At 39.4% G+C, this 15,632-nt stretch overlaps 2 protein-coding genes across 2 annotated transcripts; both read left to right on the top strand.

The window, feature by feature from the left end:
• Positions 1–288: 288 nt before the first annotated feature.
• LOC145807927 (uncharacterized) lies at positions 289–12,164 on the top strand. Its single transcript, XM_082906968.1, has 10 exons — positions 289–449; positions 5,661–5,946; positions 6,044–6,073; positions 6,163–6,413; positions 6,490–6,696; positions 6,776–6,865; positions 6,963–7,049; positions 7,145–7,486; positions 7,587–7,670; positions 11,920–12,164. Exons 2-10 carry the CDS (start codon positions 5,667–5,669, stop codon positions 11,932–11,934), a joined length of 1,386 nt encoding a protein of 461 aa, XP_082763094.1. The 5' UTR covers positions 289–449; positions 5,661–5,666; the 3' UTR covers positions 11,935–12,164.
• LOC145807928 (uncharacterized) lies at positions 3,794–4,984 on the top strand. The gene is made up of 2 exons (XM_082906969.1): positions 3,794–4,578; positions 4,667–4,984. The coding sequence occupies exons 1-2, from the start codon at positions 3,803–3,805 to the stop codon at positions 4,776–4,778; spliced, it is 888 nt and encodes a 295-aa protein (XP_082763095.1). The 5' UTR covers positions 3,794–3,802; the 3' UTR covers positions 4,779–4,984.
• Positions 12,165–15,632: the final 3,468 nt, after the last annotated feature.

Raw genomic sequence — 15,632 nt, 5'->3', positions numbered from 1 at the left:
CCCGTCGCAAAAAACCGTTTTTTGCGACGGTAACTTCTACTGTCGCAAATAATAGCCTTTAGCGACGGTACTGACCCGTCGGTAATGAAACTAAGCGGAGGCGTCGGAAATGGGGAAGTATTAGCGACGGTAAATAAAACCGTCGCAAAAAACCTTTTTTTTGAGACGGCATATATCATTTGCGACGGCAAATTTCCGTCGCAAAAAAGGATTAATGCAAACGGCACCGTTTTTCGTTCTATTTGCGACGGTGTACATCATACCGTCGCAAAAAGTCCAAAAAAAAAACCCTCCCTTTTTCCTTCTGCCTCCCGCTCGATCCTCCTCACCAAATCCCTAACTTCACCCCCAAATTTCCCAAACGGCCCACGAGGAAGACAGCGGTGGTGCGGCGGCGACGGCTCCGGCGACAAGAGTGGTGCTCCGGCGACGACCCTCTCTCCCTCTGCGTATGCTCTCTCTCTCTCTCTCTCTCTCTCTCTCTCTCTCTCTCTCTCTCTCTCGGTCTGTGTATATATATATATGAATCTGTCTATATATATATATGCAATGTATATAAATCTATATAAATCTATATATATATATCTGAAATGTATATAAATCTATATATATATATAAATCTGAAATGTATATAAATCTATATATATATATATCTGAAATGTATATAAATCTATATATATATATATAAATCTGAAATGTATATAAATCTATATATATATATATATAAATCTGAAATCTGTCTATATATATATATAAATCTGTTTATCTGAAATCTATATATATAAATCTGTTATATATATATATATATATAAATCTGTCTATATATATATATAAATCTGTTTTTTATTTTTATTTTTTTTCAAGTTTTTATATATATATATCTGTTATTTTTATATATATATAAATCTGTTATATATATATAAATCTGTTATAAATCTGTTATTTTTATATATATATAAATCTGTTATATATATATATATATATAAATCTGTCTATATATATATATAAATCTGTCTATATATATATATATATATATAAATCTGTCTAAATATATAAATCTGACAATCGTTCAAGTTTTTTATTTTTTTATTTTTTCCAAATCATATGCTCTAATTAGAAATAGTTTGTCAAAATCAGTAAAAATTATATGCATATATATATAGTTTGTCTAATTAGAAATAGTTTGTCAAAATCATATGCTCTAATTAGAAATAGTTTGTCAAAATCATATGCTCTAATCATATGCTCTAATCCTTTAAGTTTAAATTATCATTTTTTTTTTCTATTTCATCCATAAATTATCAATTTTACCATTCAATCCTTCAAGTTTTTTATTTTTTTATTTTTTCCAAATCATATGCTCTAATTAGAAATAGTTTGTCAAAATCAGTAAAAATTATATGCATATATATATAGTTTGTCTAATTAGAAATAGTTTGTCAAAATCATATGCTCTAATTAGAAATAGTTTGTCAAAATCATATGCTCTAATCATATGCTCTAATCCTTTAAGTTTAAATTATCATTTTTTTTTTCTATTTCATCCATAAATTATCAATTTTACCATTAAATCCTTCAAGTTTTTTATTTTTTTATTTTTTCCAAATCATATGCTCTAATTAGAAATAGTTTGTCAAAATCAGTAAAAATTATATGCATATATATATAGTTTGTCTAATTAGAAATAGTTTGTCAAAATCATATGCTCTAATTAGAAATAGTTTGTCAAAATCATATGCTCTAATCATATGCTCTAATCCTTTAAGTTTAAATTATCAATTTTTTTTTTCTATTTCATCCATAAATTATCAATTTTACCATTCAATCCTTCAAGTTTTTTATTTTTTTATTTTTTCCAAATCATATGCTCTTAAATAGGAATTTTAGACATTTTGTTAATTTGCCAAATAGGATGTCGAGTGAATATTTATGTGTAGGTATTATATTTAGAGTTACTTTGGTGAGATATTCTTGTGGATGTGTACAGATGATGGATAAGAGTTGGATTGATTTGCCAAATAGGATGTCGAGTGAATACATTAATGGGATTGATGAATTCCTTGTGTTTGCCTACACCAATAGGGTTGAAGGTTCGATGATCAGTTGTCCGTGTAGGAAGTGTGAGAATCGATACTATTTTGTACGAGATGGTGTACGGGAGCATCTGATTTTGAATGGTTTTTTTAAAAAATACAAACATTGGATTAATCATGGGGAATCTTACATATCTCTGCATAGTAATCGAGAGAATGAAACATTAGCTAATTTAGACATTGGAGATGATATGATTGGAATGATACAAGGGGCTATGGGAAATCCACATGTCGGTACAAGTGTTGAGGGTGATGAACCACAGGGGCCTGATCCCCGTGCATCTGAACCCCAGCTCGGTCCAAATGCAGAGACTGCAAAGTATTTCAAACTTCTTCAAGATGCACAAAGTGAATTGTATCCGGGTTGTCAGAAGTTCACATCTTTGTCATTCATTGTTCGACTTCTACATTTGAAGGTGCTTAATCAGTGGACGGACAAGTCTGTTGACATGTTGCTTGAGTTATTGAATGAGGCGTTTCCGTTGGGTGTGAAACTCCCGGACTCATATTATAAAGCTCAAAAGGTCACAACAGATTTGGGCTTCACGTATGAGACGTGGGATGCATGTCCCAACAGTTGCATGTTGTTTCGAAACGAGGACGCCAATCTTGATAAATGTGTCATATGCAACAGTTCTAGATGGAAATCAAATGGTGATGGTGGTTCAAATGGTCCTAACACAGGTGGCAAACAAGTAGCTGCAAAACAGATGAGGTATTTTCCTTTAAAGTCAAGGTTGCAGAGGTTGTTTATGTCATCCAAGACGGCCAAGTTAATGAGATGGCATGCAGAGGAACGAACTGATGATGGTGTCTTCAGGCATCCTGCTGACTCCCTTGCATGGAAAGATTTTGACCGTCGGAATATTGACTTTAGTAATGATTGCCGAAGTGTAAGGCTTGGCTTAGCATCTGATGGTTTTAACCCATTCAGGACGATGAACATAGTTCATAGCACTTGGCCTGTTGTGCTCATTCCATACAACTTGCCGCCATGGATGTGCATGAAGCAACCATTTCTAATTTTATCTGTGCTTATTGACGGCCCGAAAGGACCTGGTGACAAGATTGATGTTTATATGCAACCGTTGATTGAGGAGTTGAAAGAACTATGGAATGAGGGTGTGTCAACATTTGATGCATCAACAAATCAAATGTTTCAAATGCATGCAGCTTTACTGTGGACAATTAGTGATTTTCCTGCATACGCAAACTTGTCAGGATGGAGCACTAAAGGAGAATATGCATGTCCTTGTTGCAATAAGGAAACTACATCGTGTTGGTTGAAGCATAGTAGGAAACAATCATACTTGGGTCATCGCAGATTTTTACCTACTGGCCATAAATTCCGGAAGGATAAAGTATCATTTGATGGTAGTCGGGAAGTCAGACTCAAACCAAAATTGTTGTCTGGAACTGAGATGTTGCTACAATTAGAATCTGAGGGTATTTTAACCCAATACAATAGGGATGACCTTAAGGAGAGGCATAGGAGACAGGTAGAGAAGGAGAAAGCTGGACATCGCACCCATAGTTGGAAGAAAAAGAGTATCTTTTATGAATTGCCATATTGGGAGCACAATCTAATAAGACACAACCTCGATGTGATGCATATAGAGAAGAATGTTTGTGACAATGTGTTGTGGACAATATTAGGGGTTGCAGGAAAATCGAAGGATGGTGTTAATGCTCGGCGTGATTTACAAGATATGAATATTAGAAAACCCCTACATTTGCAGTTAAGAGGGTCGAATAAAGCCTATTTACCACCAGCACAATTCACGATGACCAAGGATGAGAAAGATTTGTTCTTGAAAGTGTTGAAGGAAGTAAGAGTTCCCGACGGGTATTCATCCAATATATCACGTCGTGTGCGCTTACATGATAGAAGCATTGGGGGTCTTAAGAGCCACGATAGTCATATTCTGATGCAACAACTTATTCCATTGGCTATTCGCAGATCGTTACCGAAGAATGTAATTGAACCCTTGATTGAATTGAGCAATTTCTTTAGACAATTGTGTTCGAAAGTGAATCGTGCGACGGATTTGCAATACATTAAAGATCGTATCGCTGTAACACTTTGTCATCTAGAGAAAATATTTCCTCCGAGTTTTTTTGATATAATGGAGCACTTGCCTATACATCTAGCTGATGAAGCGTTATTGGGTGGAGCGATTCAGTTTCGATGGATGTATCCAATTGAGAGGTATCTTCTTACTTTGAAGCAATACGTGCGTAATAGAGCTCGTCCTGAAGGATCAATTGCTAAAGGATATCTTATGGAAGAATGCATGAATTTTTGTGCACAATATCTCAGTGATGTGGAAACCAAATCTAGTCGACCCGTGAGGAACTATAGTGGTGCTGATAATTTGGGTCATGCTACTGGTGAAAACACAAGCTTTTATCTTGATAATACTTCTTGGGTACAAGCTCATCGGTACATCTTATGCAATACAAGCGCGGTTCAACCATTCATAAAGTAGGTTAAGTCACTCACTCAATATTTTATTATGTTTATTGAATTTTCAACTAAAATTTTTGTATGGCTAAAATTTCAATCTACACAGCAAACACCTTGAAGTACTTAAGCTCAAAATGCCTCGTGTCGACGATCATCAACTTCGGCGTGAACATTTTGAAACTTTTCACATTTGGTTCAAGGAACATGTATGTATTTAACTCTATAGATTCTAGTTACTTAAGTCGATCTACATTTTAAATTTTACATTTCGTGTTAAATAGGTCCAAACTTTGCGAAGGACTACTGATGTCATACTTTCTGAAGAGCTTATTCTATTGGCAAATGGTCCTCATAACCTGGCAAGGAGGTTCAACGGGTATATACTGAATGGGTTTCGGTATCGAGTAAAGGCCATGGATGATCGTCGAGCCACACAAAATTGTGGTGTAGCTTTGAAGGCAGATACCATAAGTTATGCTAGTCGAAAAGACAAGAATCCTCGTCTGGGGTCTGTGTACTATTATGGACAATTGACAGATATTGTTGAGATTCGATATTCCAATGAGAAGAAACATGTGTTGTTTAAGTGTGATTGGATTGACAACATTCACGGAAAGAAAGAAGATGTCTTCAATTTCACGTTGGTGAACTTCAATCATTTGTTGTACCGAGATGATCGAATTACCAATGAACCTTTCATCTTGGCGTCCCAAGCAGAGCAAGTTTGGTATGTTGCAGACCCGTTACAACCAGACTGGCAAGTCGTGGTGAAGATGTCTCAAAGAGGTTTATTTGATATGAGTTCAACTGATCCACAAATCGAGCCATACATGAGCCAACAATTGGAAGAAAATATAATGCTTCGTGATGAAGAAGTTGGTTGGGTGAGGGAAGCCGCAGAAGGGGAAACAGTTGATGTTCAAATAGGCTGATATGTAATCAACATTAGTAATTCAATTAAGGCCAAGGTTGTAGTTAATCATCAATTTCTTAATTTACTTTGTCTTTGTAATTGTATTAGTTCAAATCATGTCATATTATAGTTGATGACAAACCATTGTCTATGTTTCTAATGTCAATTAATGTTATATTGCTTGAAGATTATTATGGGAAGGAAGAGGAAGCCTGATCATCCCCGGCGCATGATGTCTGATGTGCTACATAACAGGACATCAGTAGCACCACCATTAGAGGAGGCATCACATCGGCCAGCATCGGAGGGGCCATTAGTGCCACCAGCATCTGAGGGGCCATTACCACCGTATCGACCACCATCAGTGGCACCACAGCAGCTACCATGTACTCGGCCTCCACGCCTACCATCGGTGCGTCCACCATCAATGGCACCACAGCAGCTATCATCATCAGCTTATGAGCCATCCGCAGGTATTTAAATTTGCTTTGAGTTGCATGAAAATTATTTACACATACATTTATTTATGCTCATTATATATAACTTGTTTATTCTCATTGTATTTTGCAGACCCTTCGACTTCTTCACAGCCCACATCAGGTTTATTTGATATGATTTGTATTCACATTATTTAAATTTGCATTTGGTTGTTACCATTGCATATTGTTTATTATTATTGTATATCGCAGGTCATGTTAGTTCTTCATCGACCTCGACTAGGCGTGGTAGAGGATGTGCCAAGGGCATTAAAGAGTGGGGTACTGGTAAAAAGCTGCACATACAATTTGATGGAAATTACTGCCCAATAGGAGATAACGTGGCCAAGTTAACTACTCAACTTGGCATTATTGTTCGGAATGGTAACATTGTTCCTCTTACTTTTGTTGACTGGAACAGTGTGCCTGATGATATTGTTGATGCTATCTGGAAGGATGTGAAGGTAAAAGTATATTTTTGTCCACAAATTCGAATTCCAAATTTGTGTTATACTTAGCCTTAAACTTTGTGTTTTATAGGACAATTTGAATATATGTCCAGAGGAGTACAAGCCAATCTGCATGAAAAACTGCAACAGCATATGGAAGGATCACAAGAACAAGCTTAAGGCTAAGTATTTCAAGCCTAGAAGCTCTGATCCTAATCTGAAGGATGATGTTCCTATGAACGTTGTGCCAAGCCAGTGGGAACAACTTGTAGAGTATTGGCGTACTTCCGATGCTGAGGTATACAATTACGTTATATTTATGATATGTAAACATACAAATCATATTTACATACTTACATTTGTTGAACTTGTTATAGAAAATTGCAAGTAGGAACGCTAAAAATCGGCGAGCTCACGGCATAGCTCATACCACAGGGCGTACTACTTTCTCTCAGATACGGCATGAGGTTTACATTTTATTGTTTTATTTTTCTATATAAATAAACATTGTATATTTGCAAATTATTTGGATTCTAATTTTCATATTTCTAAAAAAAAATTTAGATGACCAGTAAGGGGGAGTCTACTGATAAGATGAATGTTTGGCTTATGACACGTAGAGTAGATGACCCAGAGGTTATCCAGACCTTGGTAGTTTCCAAACACCTTTGATTGTATTTAAAGTTTATTTTTTGTGTGTCAACCATCTTAATTTCGCGTATACTTGTGTGTCTTATTCAATACAGGATGAGTTTAAGCGTCAACTCTCTATGCTACCTGAGGATGGTCGGACTTTGGAGGCTAGGAATGCCATTTTCCATGAGTTGATAGGTCATGACAGACATGGATATTGTCGCACATACGGGAGAATCGTGCCTCGCAGAGTGGTGTATAAGGATGGTGCTGGGCCATCACAGTCAACACCCCATCCATCGACTATTGATCAGATCACGCAGCAGGTTCGTGCTGAGCTAAGGGATGAGTTGAGGGAGGAGCTGCGACCAGAGTTCTCTACACATTTGCAGCAGATGAGAGCTGAGATGATGGCCCTTGTGTCACAGGGGGCGAGTGTGGATCCCAACAGACAGGTTCCATATAAACATCACAATTGTTTGATAGTTCAATTTTCACTCAAGATTATGTATGAAATTCGAATATGATTAACACATTATGCACTGACTAACATAGGTTCCTGATGCATCGAGTGGCCACCGGGCATTTAGGGAATCTGCAGAAGACGAGAATCCATATACACCACCACCAGAAGATCAGGTATACAATTTATCTTTGCATTCTAAGCTAAAATACATCTTTGTGTTTCAGAAACTTGAATTCGAGGCGTTAACGCCCCAAAATCAGCAAACGGCGTCGGTTTAGCACGAAACTTGGCACACACGACCGCCTAGGCACGAGAGACTTGTGGGAGAAGACGGGGCTCGAATCGGGTTCCCGGTTTGGGAGTTAGAGCCGGATTTCACTTTAGGTAAACAACTTCCTTAAGAAACTTGAATTCGAGGCGTTAACGCCCCAAAATCACCAAACGGCGTCGGTTTAGCACGAAACTTGGCACACACGACCGCCTAGGCACGAGAGACTTGTGGGAGAAGACGGGGCTCGAATCGGGTTCCCGGCTTGGGAGTTAGAGCCGGATTTCACTTTAGGCAAACAACTTCCTTAAGAAACTTGAATTCGAGGCGTTAACGCCCCAAAATCACCAAACGGCGTCGGTTTAGCACGAAACTTGGCACACACGACCGCCTAGGCACGAGAGACTTGTGGGAGAAGACGGGGCTCGAATCGGGTTCCCGGCTTGGGAGTTAGAGCCGGATTTCACTTTAGGTAAACAACTTCCTTAAGAAACTTGAATTCGAGGCGTTAACGCCCCAAAATCACCAAACGGCGTCGGTTTAGCACGAAACTTGGCACACACGACCGCCTAGGCACGAGAGACTTGTGGGAGAAGACGGGGCTCGAATCGGGTTCCCGGCTTGGGAGTTAGAGCCGGATTTCACTTTAGGCAAACAACTTCCTTAAGAAACTTGAATTCGAGGCGTTAACGCCCCAAAATCACCAAACGGCGTCGGTTTAGCACGAAACTTGGCACACACGACCGCCTAGGCACGAGAGACTTGTGGGAGAAGACGGGGCTCGAATCGGGTTCCCGGCTTGGGAGTTAGAGCCGGATTTCACTTTAGGCAAACAACTTCCTTAAGAAACTTGAATTCGAGGCGTTAACGCCCCAAAATCACCAAACGGCGTCGGTTTAGCACGAAACTTGGCACACACGACCGCCTAGGCACGAGAGACTTGTGGGAGAAGACGGGGCTCGAATCGGCTTCCCGGTTTGGGAGTTAGAGCCGGATTTCACTTTAGGTAAACAACTTCCTTAAGAAACTTGAATTCGAGGCGTTAACGCCCCAAAATCACCAAACGGCGTCGGTTTAGCACGAAACTTGGCACACACGACCGCCTAGGCACGAGAGACTTGTGGGAGAAGACGGGGCTCGAATCGGGTTCCCGGCTTGGGAGTTAGAGCCGGATTTCACTTTAGGCAAACAACTTCCTTAAGAAACTTGAATTCGAGGCGTTAACGCCCCAAAATCACCAAACGGCGTCGGTTTAGCACGAAACTTGGCACACACGACCGCCTAGGCACGAGAGACTTGTGGGAGAAGACGGGGCTCGAATCGGGTTCCCGGCTTGGGAGTTAGAGTCGGATTTCACTTTAGGCAAACAACTTCCTTAAGAAACTTGAATTCGAGGCGTTAACGCCCCAAAATCACCAAACGGCGTCGGTTTAGCACGAAACTTGGCACACACGACCGCCTAGGCACGAGAGACTTGTGGGAGAAGACGGGGCTCGAATCGGCTTCCCGGTTTGGGAGTTAGAGCCGGATTTCACTTTAGGTAAACAACTTCCTTAAGAAACTTGAATTCGAGGCGTTAACGCCCCAAAATCACCAAACGGCGTCGGTTTAGCACGAAACTTGGCACACACGACCGCCTAGGCACGAGAGACTTGTGGGAGAAGACGGGGCTCGAATCGGGTTCCCGGCTTGGGAGTTAGAGTCGGATTTCACTTTAGGCAAACAACTTCCTTAAGAAACTTGAATTCGAGGCGTTAACGCCCCAAAATCACCAAACGGCGTCGGTTTAGCACGAAACTTGGCACACACGACCGCCTAGGCACGAGAGACTTGTGGGAGAAGACGGGGCTCGAATCGGGTTCCCGGCTTGGGAGTTAGAGTCGGATTTCACTTTAGGCAAACAACTTCCTTAAGAAACTTGAATTCGAGGCGTTAACGCCCCAAAATCACCAAACGGCGTCGGTTTAGCACGAAACTTGGCACACACGACCGCCTAGGCACGAGAGACTTGTGGGAGAAGACGGGGCTCGAATCGGCTTCCCGGTTTGGGAGTTAGAGCCGGATTTCACTTTAGGTAAACAACTTCCTTAAGAAACTTGAATTCGAGGCGTTAACGCCCCAAAATCACCAAATGGCGTCGGTTTAGCACGAAACTTGGCACACACGACCGCCTAGGCACGAGAGACTTGTGGGAGAAGACGGGGCTCGAATCGGGTTCCCGGCTTGGGAGTTAGAGTCGGATTTCACTTTAGGCAAACAACTTCCTTAAGAAACTTGAATTCGAGGCGTTAACGCCCCAAAATCACCAAACGGCGTCGATTTAGCACGAAACTTGGCACACACGACCGCCTAGGCACGAGAGACTTGTGGGAGAAGACGGGGCTCGAATCGGCTTCCCGGTTTGGGAGTTAGAGCCGGATTTCACTTTAGGTAAACAACTTCCTTAAGAAACTTGAATTCGAGGCGTTAACGCCCCAAAATCACCAAACGGCGTCGGTTTAGCACGAAACTTGGCACACACGACCGCCTAGGCACGAGAGACTTGTGGGAGAAGACGGGGCTCGAATCGGGTTCCCGGCTTGGGAGTTAGAGCCGGATTTCACTTTAGGCAAACAACTTCCTTAAGAAACTTGAATTCGAGGCGTTAACGCCCCAAAATCACCAAACGGCGTCGGTTTAGCACGAAACTTGGCACACACGACCGCCTAGGCACGAGAGACTTGTGGGAGAAGACGGGGCTCGAATCGGGTTCCCGGCTTGGGAGTTAGAGTCGGATTTCACTTTAGGCAAACAACTTCCTTAAGAAACTTGAATTCGAGGCGTTAACGCCCCAAAATCAGCAAACGGCGTCGGTTTAGCACGAAACTTGGCACACACGACCGCCTAGGCACGAGAGACTTGTGGGAGAAGACGGGGCTCGAATCGGGTTCCCGGTTTGGGAGTTAGAGCCGGATTTCACTTTAGGTAAACAACTTCCTTAAGAAACTTGAATTCGAGGCGTTAACGCCCCAAAATCACCAAACGGCGTCGGTTTAGCACGAAACTTGGCACACACGACCGCCTAGGCACGAGAGACTTGTGGGAGAAGACGGGGCTCGAATCGGGTTCCCGGCTTGGGAGTTAGAGCCGGATTTCACTTTAGGCAAACAACTTCCTTAAGAAACTTGAATTCGAGGCGTTAACGCCCCAAAATCACCAAACGGCGTCGGTTTAGCACGAAACTTGGCACACACGACCGCCTAGGCACGAGAGACTTGTGGGAGAAGACGGGGCTCGAATCGGGTTCCCGGCTTGGGAGTTAGAGTCGGATTTCACTTTAGGCAAACAACTTCCTTAAGAAACTTGAATTCGAGGCGTTAACGCCCCAAAATCACCAAACGGCGTCGGTTTAGCACGAAACTTGGCACACACGACCGCCTAGGCACGAGAGACTTGTGGGAGAAGACGGGGCTCGAATCGGCTTCCCGGTTTGGGAGTTTGAGCCGGATTTCACTTTAGGTAAACAACTTCCTTAAGAAACTTGAATTCGAGGCGTTAACGCCCCAAAATCAGCAAACGGCGTCGGTTTAGCACGAAACTTGGCACACACGACCGCCTAGGCACGAGAGACTTGTGGGAGAAGACGGGGCTCGAATCGGGTTCCCGGCTTGGGAGTTAGAGTCGGATTTCACTTTAGGCAAACAACTTCCTTAAGAAACTTGAATTCGAGGCGTTAACGCCCCAAAATCACCAAACGGCGTCGGTTTAGCACGAAACTTGGCACACACGACCGCCTAGGCACGAGAGACTTGTGGGAGAAGACGGGGCTCGAATCGGCTTCCCGGTTTGGGAGTTAGAGCCGGATTTCACTTTAGGTAAACAACTTCCTTAAGAAACTTGAATTCGAGGCGTTAACGCCCCAAAATCACCAAATGGCGTCGGTTTAGCACGAAACTTGGCACACACGACCGCCTAGGCACGAGAGACTTGTGGGAGAAGACGGGGCTCGAATCGGGTTCCCGGTTTGGGAGTTAGAGCCGGATTTCGGTTTGTCAAAATTATTTACTAAACTATCTTTCTAATTATATTGTAATCAATTTTTTTTTATATTTTTCTATAATTAAAATATTAACACATTATATGGTTTTTAATTATTTTTATCTTGTTTTTTTCAGATATTTCCTGAGTAGCAGTTGGCTTTTTTCTGGAATGCGGGCGTATCAAGATTATGACTAATTTTTGTTTTTGTAACCCACGAACGAATGAAAACGAAAACTTTTGATTTTGATTTTGATTTTGATTTATGTTATTTAAATTTGGGAGCAACATTATGTATGTATTATGCGACGTTATTGTTCTGAATTTTTATTTCTGTATTGCTATGAATTGAACAATATTATTAATTTTCATTATTTGTCAATTTTTGTTTATGTACGTATTTATATTATTCTGTAATTTTTCAATTTTTTATCTAATACAGGTTATTTTAATTTTTTTATTAATTTATCAACAGGGTTTTTTATTTTTTTTTTATTTTTTGAGACGGGAGAAGAACCCGTCGCAAAAACCAGTAATAGGCTTTTGCGACGGTACCAACACAGTCGCAAAAGCTGCCTTATTGAATGTACAGGACACCTTTAGCGACGGTAAACCATGCCGTCGCCAATACTTATATGATGCCAGAGCCTTTAACGACGGTAATTTTCCCGTCTCAAAAAATCACTTTTAGCGACGGTAATTACGTGCCGTCGCGAAAAGTGATTTTTCCACCATTATTTGCGACGGGAAAAATGGCGTCGCAAAAAACTTGGCATACCGTCGCAGAAACTAATGGCGACGGTACATACCGTCGCCAAAGGTCTTTTGCAACCCCGTCTGTCGCGACCCCCCCTTACCGTCGCAAAAAGCCAAATTACCGTCGCAAAAGACATTAGCGACGGGCTTCTGGGCATTTGCGACGGCCGTGTACCGTCGCAAAAAACAAGTTTTTTTGTAGTGAAAGCACCCTCAATTGTGAGTATGATTTTCAATTCTCAAATTAAGATCCAAGTTCAATCTCTTGTATGGTATGGATGGATGGAAGAACAAGGAAGAACAAAGATGGTTTCAACTCTTGAATATTGCCTAACACCTTGATATTTCTCTTTGTTGATATTTCTAACTTGATATTTCTCTTTGATATATGATATTTCTAACTTGATATTGTTTCCTTAACTCTTGATAATGTTTTTTTGTCTCCCCTAAAACATCACTTTGAGACTTGTATTTATAGGCCTCGAGCTGCAGCTCCTCAAAATATCAGCACATTTGGACAGCTTTGAAAAGTCAAAAGGGGCGTCATGACCTCGGTGAGGTCTGATCGGACTTCAGAATCTACATTTAGGCCCAACTTCAAACAAGCATATCTCCATCATATGGACTCCGTTTCAGGTGATTCTTGAGTCTGAAATGAAGCCCCGGAAGTCCTCTTTCCAATGGAGGTAACCTTACATCTAAATTCTAAGTGGGCTAAGAGATATTCCTATTTTAGTGAAGGTTGCTCAGTTTTGACCTTATCAGATTTATGTCTAACTTCGAACAGCCATATCTCCCTCATCCGGACTTGGTTTTCGGTGATTGTTGAGTAAAAAATGAAGCCCCGGAAGTCCTCTTTCCATTGTAGGTAGCCTCATATCTAAATTCTATATGTGCTAGGAGATATGCCTATTTTAGTGAACGCTGCTCAGTTTTCTCTTAACGGTTTTATACCCAACTTCTCCCCAACTAGTTTTCTTTCCTTTCCTCCAATTTTCTTCAGCTCCAAACCTTTAAGCAAGATGTTTTAAATATTTTTTTTTTGTTTTCAAAGCATTTATTTCCACTTCGTCCTTACTCGGTTTACCGACAAGTGTAATTTTAAATGAAATGCGAGCCTCGGAACATCGTAGATGCATTTGGACAAATATTTTGAAAGAAGGTTTTGATTTAAAATAGTTTGGCCAAAATGGGGTGCAAGGTTTGGGATTAGAGCTTTAATCCAAATTTCTTCGCTGAGAATTCAAAAGATTGCACAGTGTAACTTTTATCATCGTGTGTTCGGAATAAAGCGCTTAAGTCTTACAAGCGGTCAAAATTGGGGTGTCTACACCACGTCCAAAATCATGACCTCTCCCTCGTACATAGCCATGAAATGTAACCCCATTCACTTCAAAGAATGTTGCAGAGCTAGTTAGGCGGGATTAATGATTTTTCATTAAAAGTTATTAGTTTGTTTAGGCACAAGGATGCATGAAATTAGTTCAGAATACTTTGTAAATTAACGCTCTCTATGTTGTTACTACAGGAACACATTATTAGCGTGAAATGTTGATAATATTTTTCTAGCAAATCTTCTTCAGTAATTTTTTCTCCACATAATTTTAATTGAGAAATAATTTTAAATAAAACAAAATTATACTCATTAACTGGTTTATAATATTGCAGCCTCAAGTGTAATAAATCATAACAAGCTTTTGCAAGGATTACGATTTTTTGTGCCCATATCTCTCCTTCAAACTATTCCACAAAATAAGTGGATCTTTAACCGTGATGTAATCAGTTTTAATTCTTCTTGGAGATAATGGCGAATGAATATCATTACCCTTGCGTGATTCTGGAAGGATACTTCATTTTCATTTTTAATGGTATCTCCAAAATTTATTGCCTCAAGGTGTATCTCAACATTAAGAATGCAAGATAAGTAATTTTTTTTCCCAAAATGTCAAGAGCTATGAATTCCAATTTTAAAAAAAGACGACATGTTTATGCACTACACAACAAGAATAAATATTTAGTGTCACATAAATATATTAAGAAAAATATAGAATTAGTCTTATTAAGAACTACTTGTATAAAAATAAAATATTTATTAAGAATTTATTTATACTTACCTTAATTATTCTGTAAAAAGATTATACTAAAACTTTATCTGTATATAAGTTAATTTTTTCTTCTCAACTGGTTAAAATTTGTGTTGATAATAATATAAAACTAAAGATAATAAGGAAAAAGAAAGAACCAAAAGAGAATAGGAAATAAAGGCTAAAAGAGAATAATTTGTTTACTTATTCCATTCTGAGATGTATATTCTGTACAGTAAGATAACCTTGCTTTTGTAGCCCAACTTTACAAAAATCAACCAAGGATAATAAATGAGTGTTTTAAAAAGATGATTAAAAATTATTTTTTAATTTTTTTTAATTTAAAAAAAATAAATAAATTAAAAATTGAGAAGTGACTTTTAATTCACCTCCCTCCCAATGTCAAAGTCACCATGTGCACAGTGCGACTGTTCACCGTCTTTATTTACAGCCATTATTTGCCACCATAAAAAATATAGAAAATGTATTACAAATAAAATATTACTACATACATCTCTTATTTATGCGGCCATCCACATGTTTTACAACAACCGTAATAAAATAAAAAATAATAATTAAAAAAAAAATTTGAGTGAGATCCAAACTCAAATGTAAGCCAAAAAAAATAATTATACTTATATACAACCACCAATTTCTCATACCTGCACCGATTCGTTTCAACTAATGGGCAAAGGAAACTTGTTTTTCACACTTTATATTAAATTAAAATTATACATGTAATAATAATAATAAGGGCAAATCATATATACCTCTCTCGAGATTTGGCTAAATTACAGATACTTCTTTGAAGTTTTGAAAATTACATCTCGCCTCCTGAGATTTGTATTTTTATAATAAATTACTCCCTGAGATTTATATTTCATAACAAATTGTCCTCTAATTTGTTATGCAAATATAACATTTAAAGGAAAAATTTTAATTTCTCAAACCTCAGGGAGTATTTGTAATTTAGCCAAACCTCAATGGGATATATGTAATTTGCCCTAATA

Source organism: Camellia sinensis, chromosome 14 (assembly GCF_055761805.1).
Source record: "Camellia sinensis isolate YWXY chromosome 14, ASM5576180v1, whole genome shotgun sequence".
In the NCBI taxonomy this organism is placed as follows: Eukaryota; Viridiplantae; Streptophyta; class Magnoliopsida; order Ericales; family Theaceae; genus Camellia; species Camellia sinensis.
This window is presented reverse-complemented; position numbering and strand designations above follow the sequence as displayed.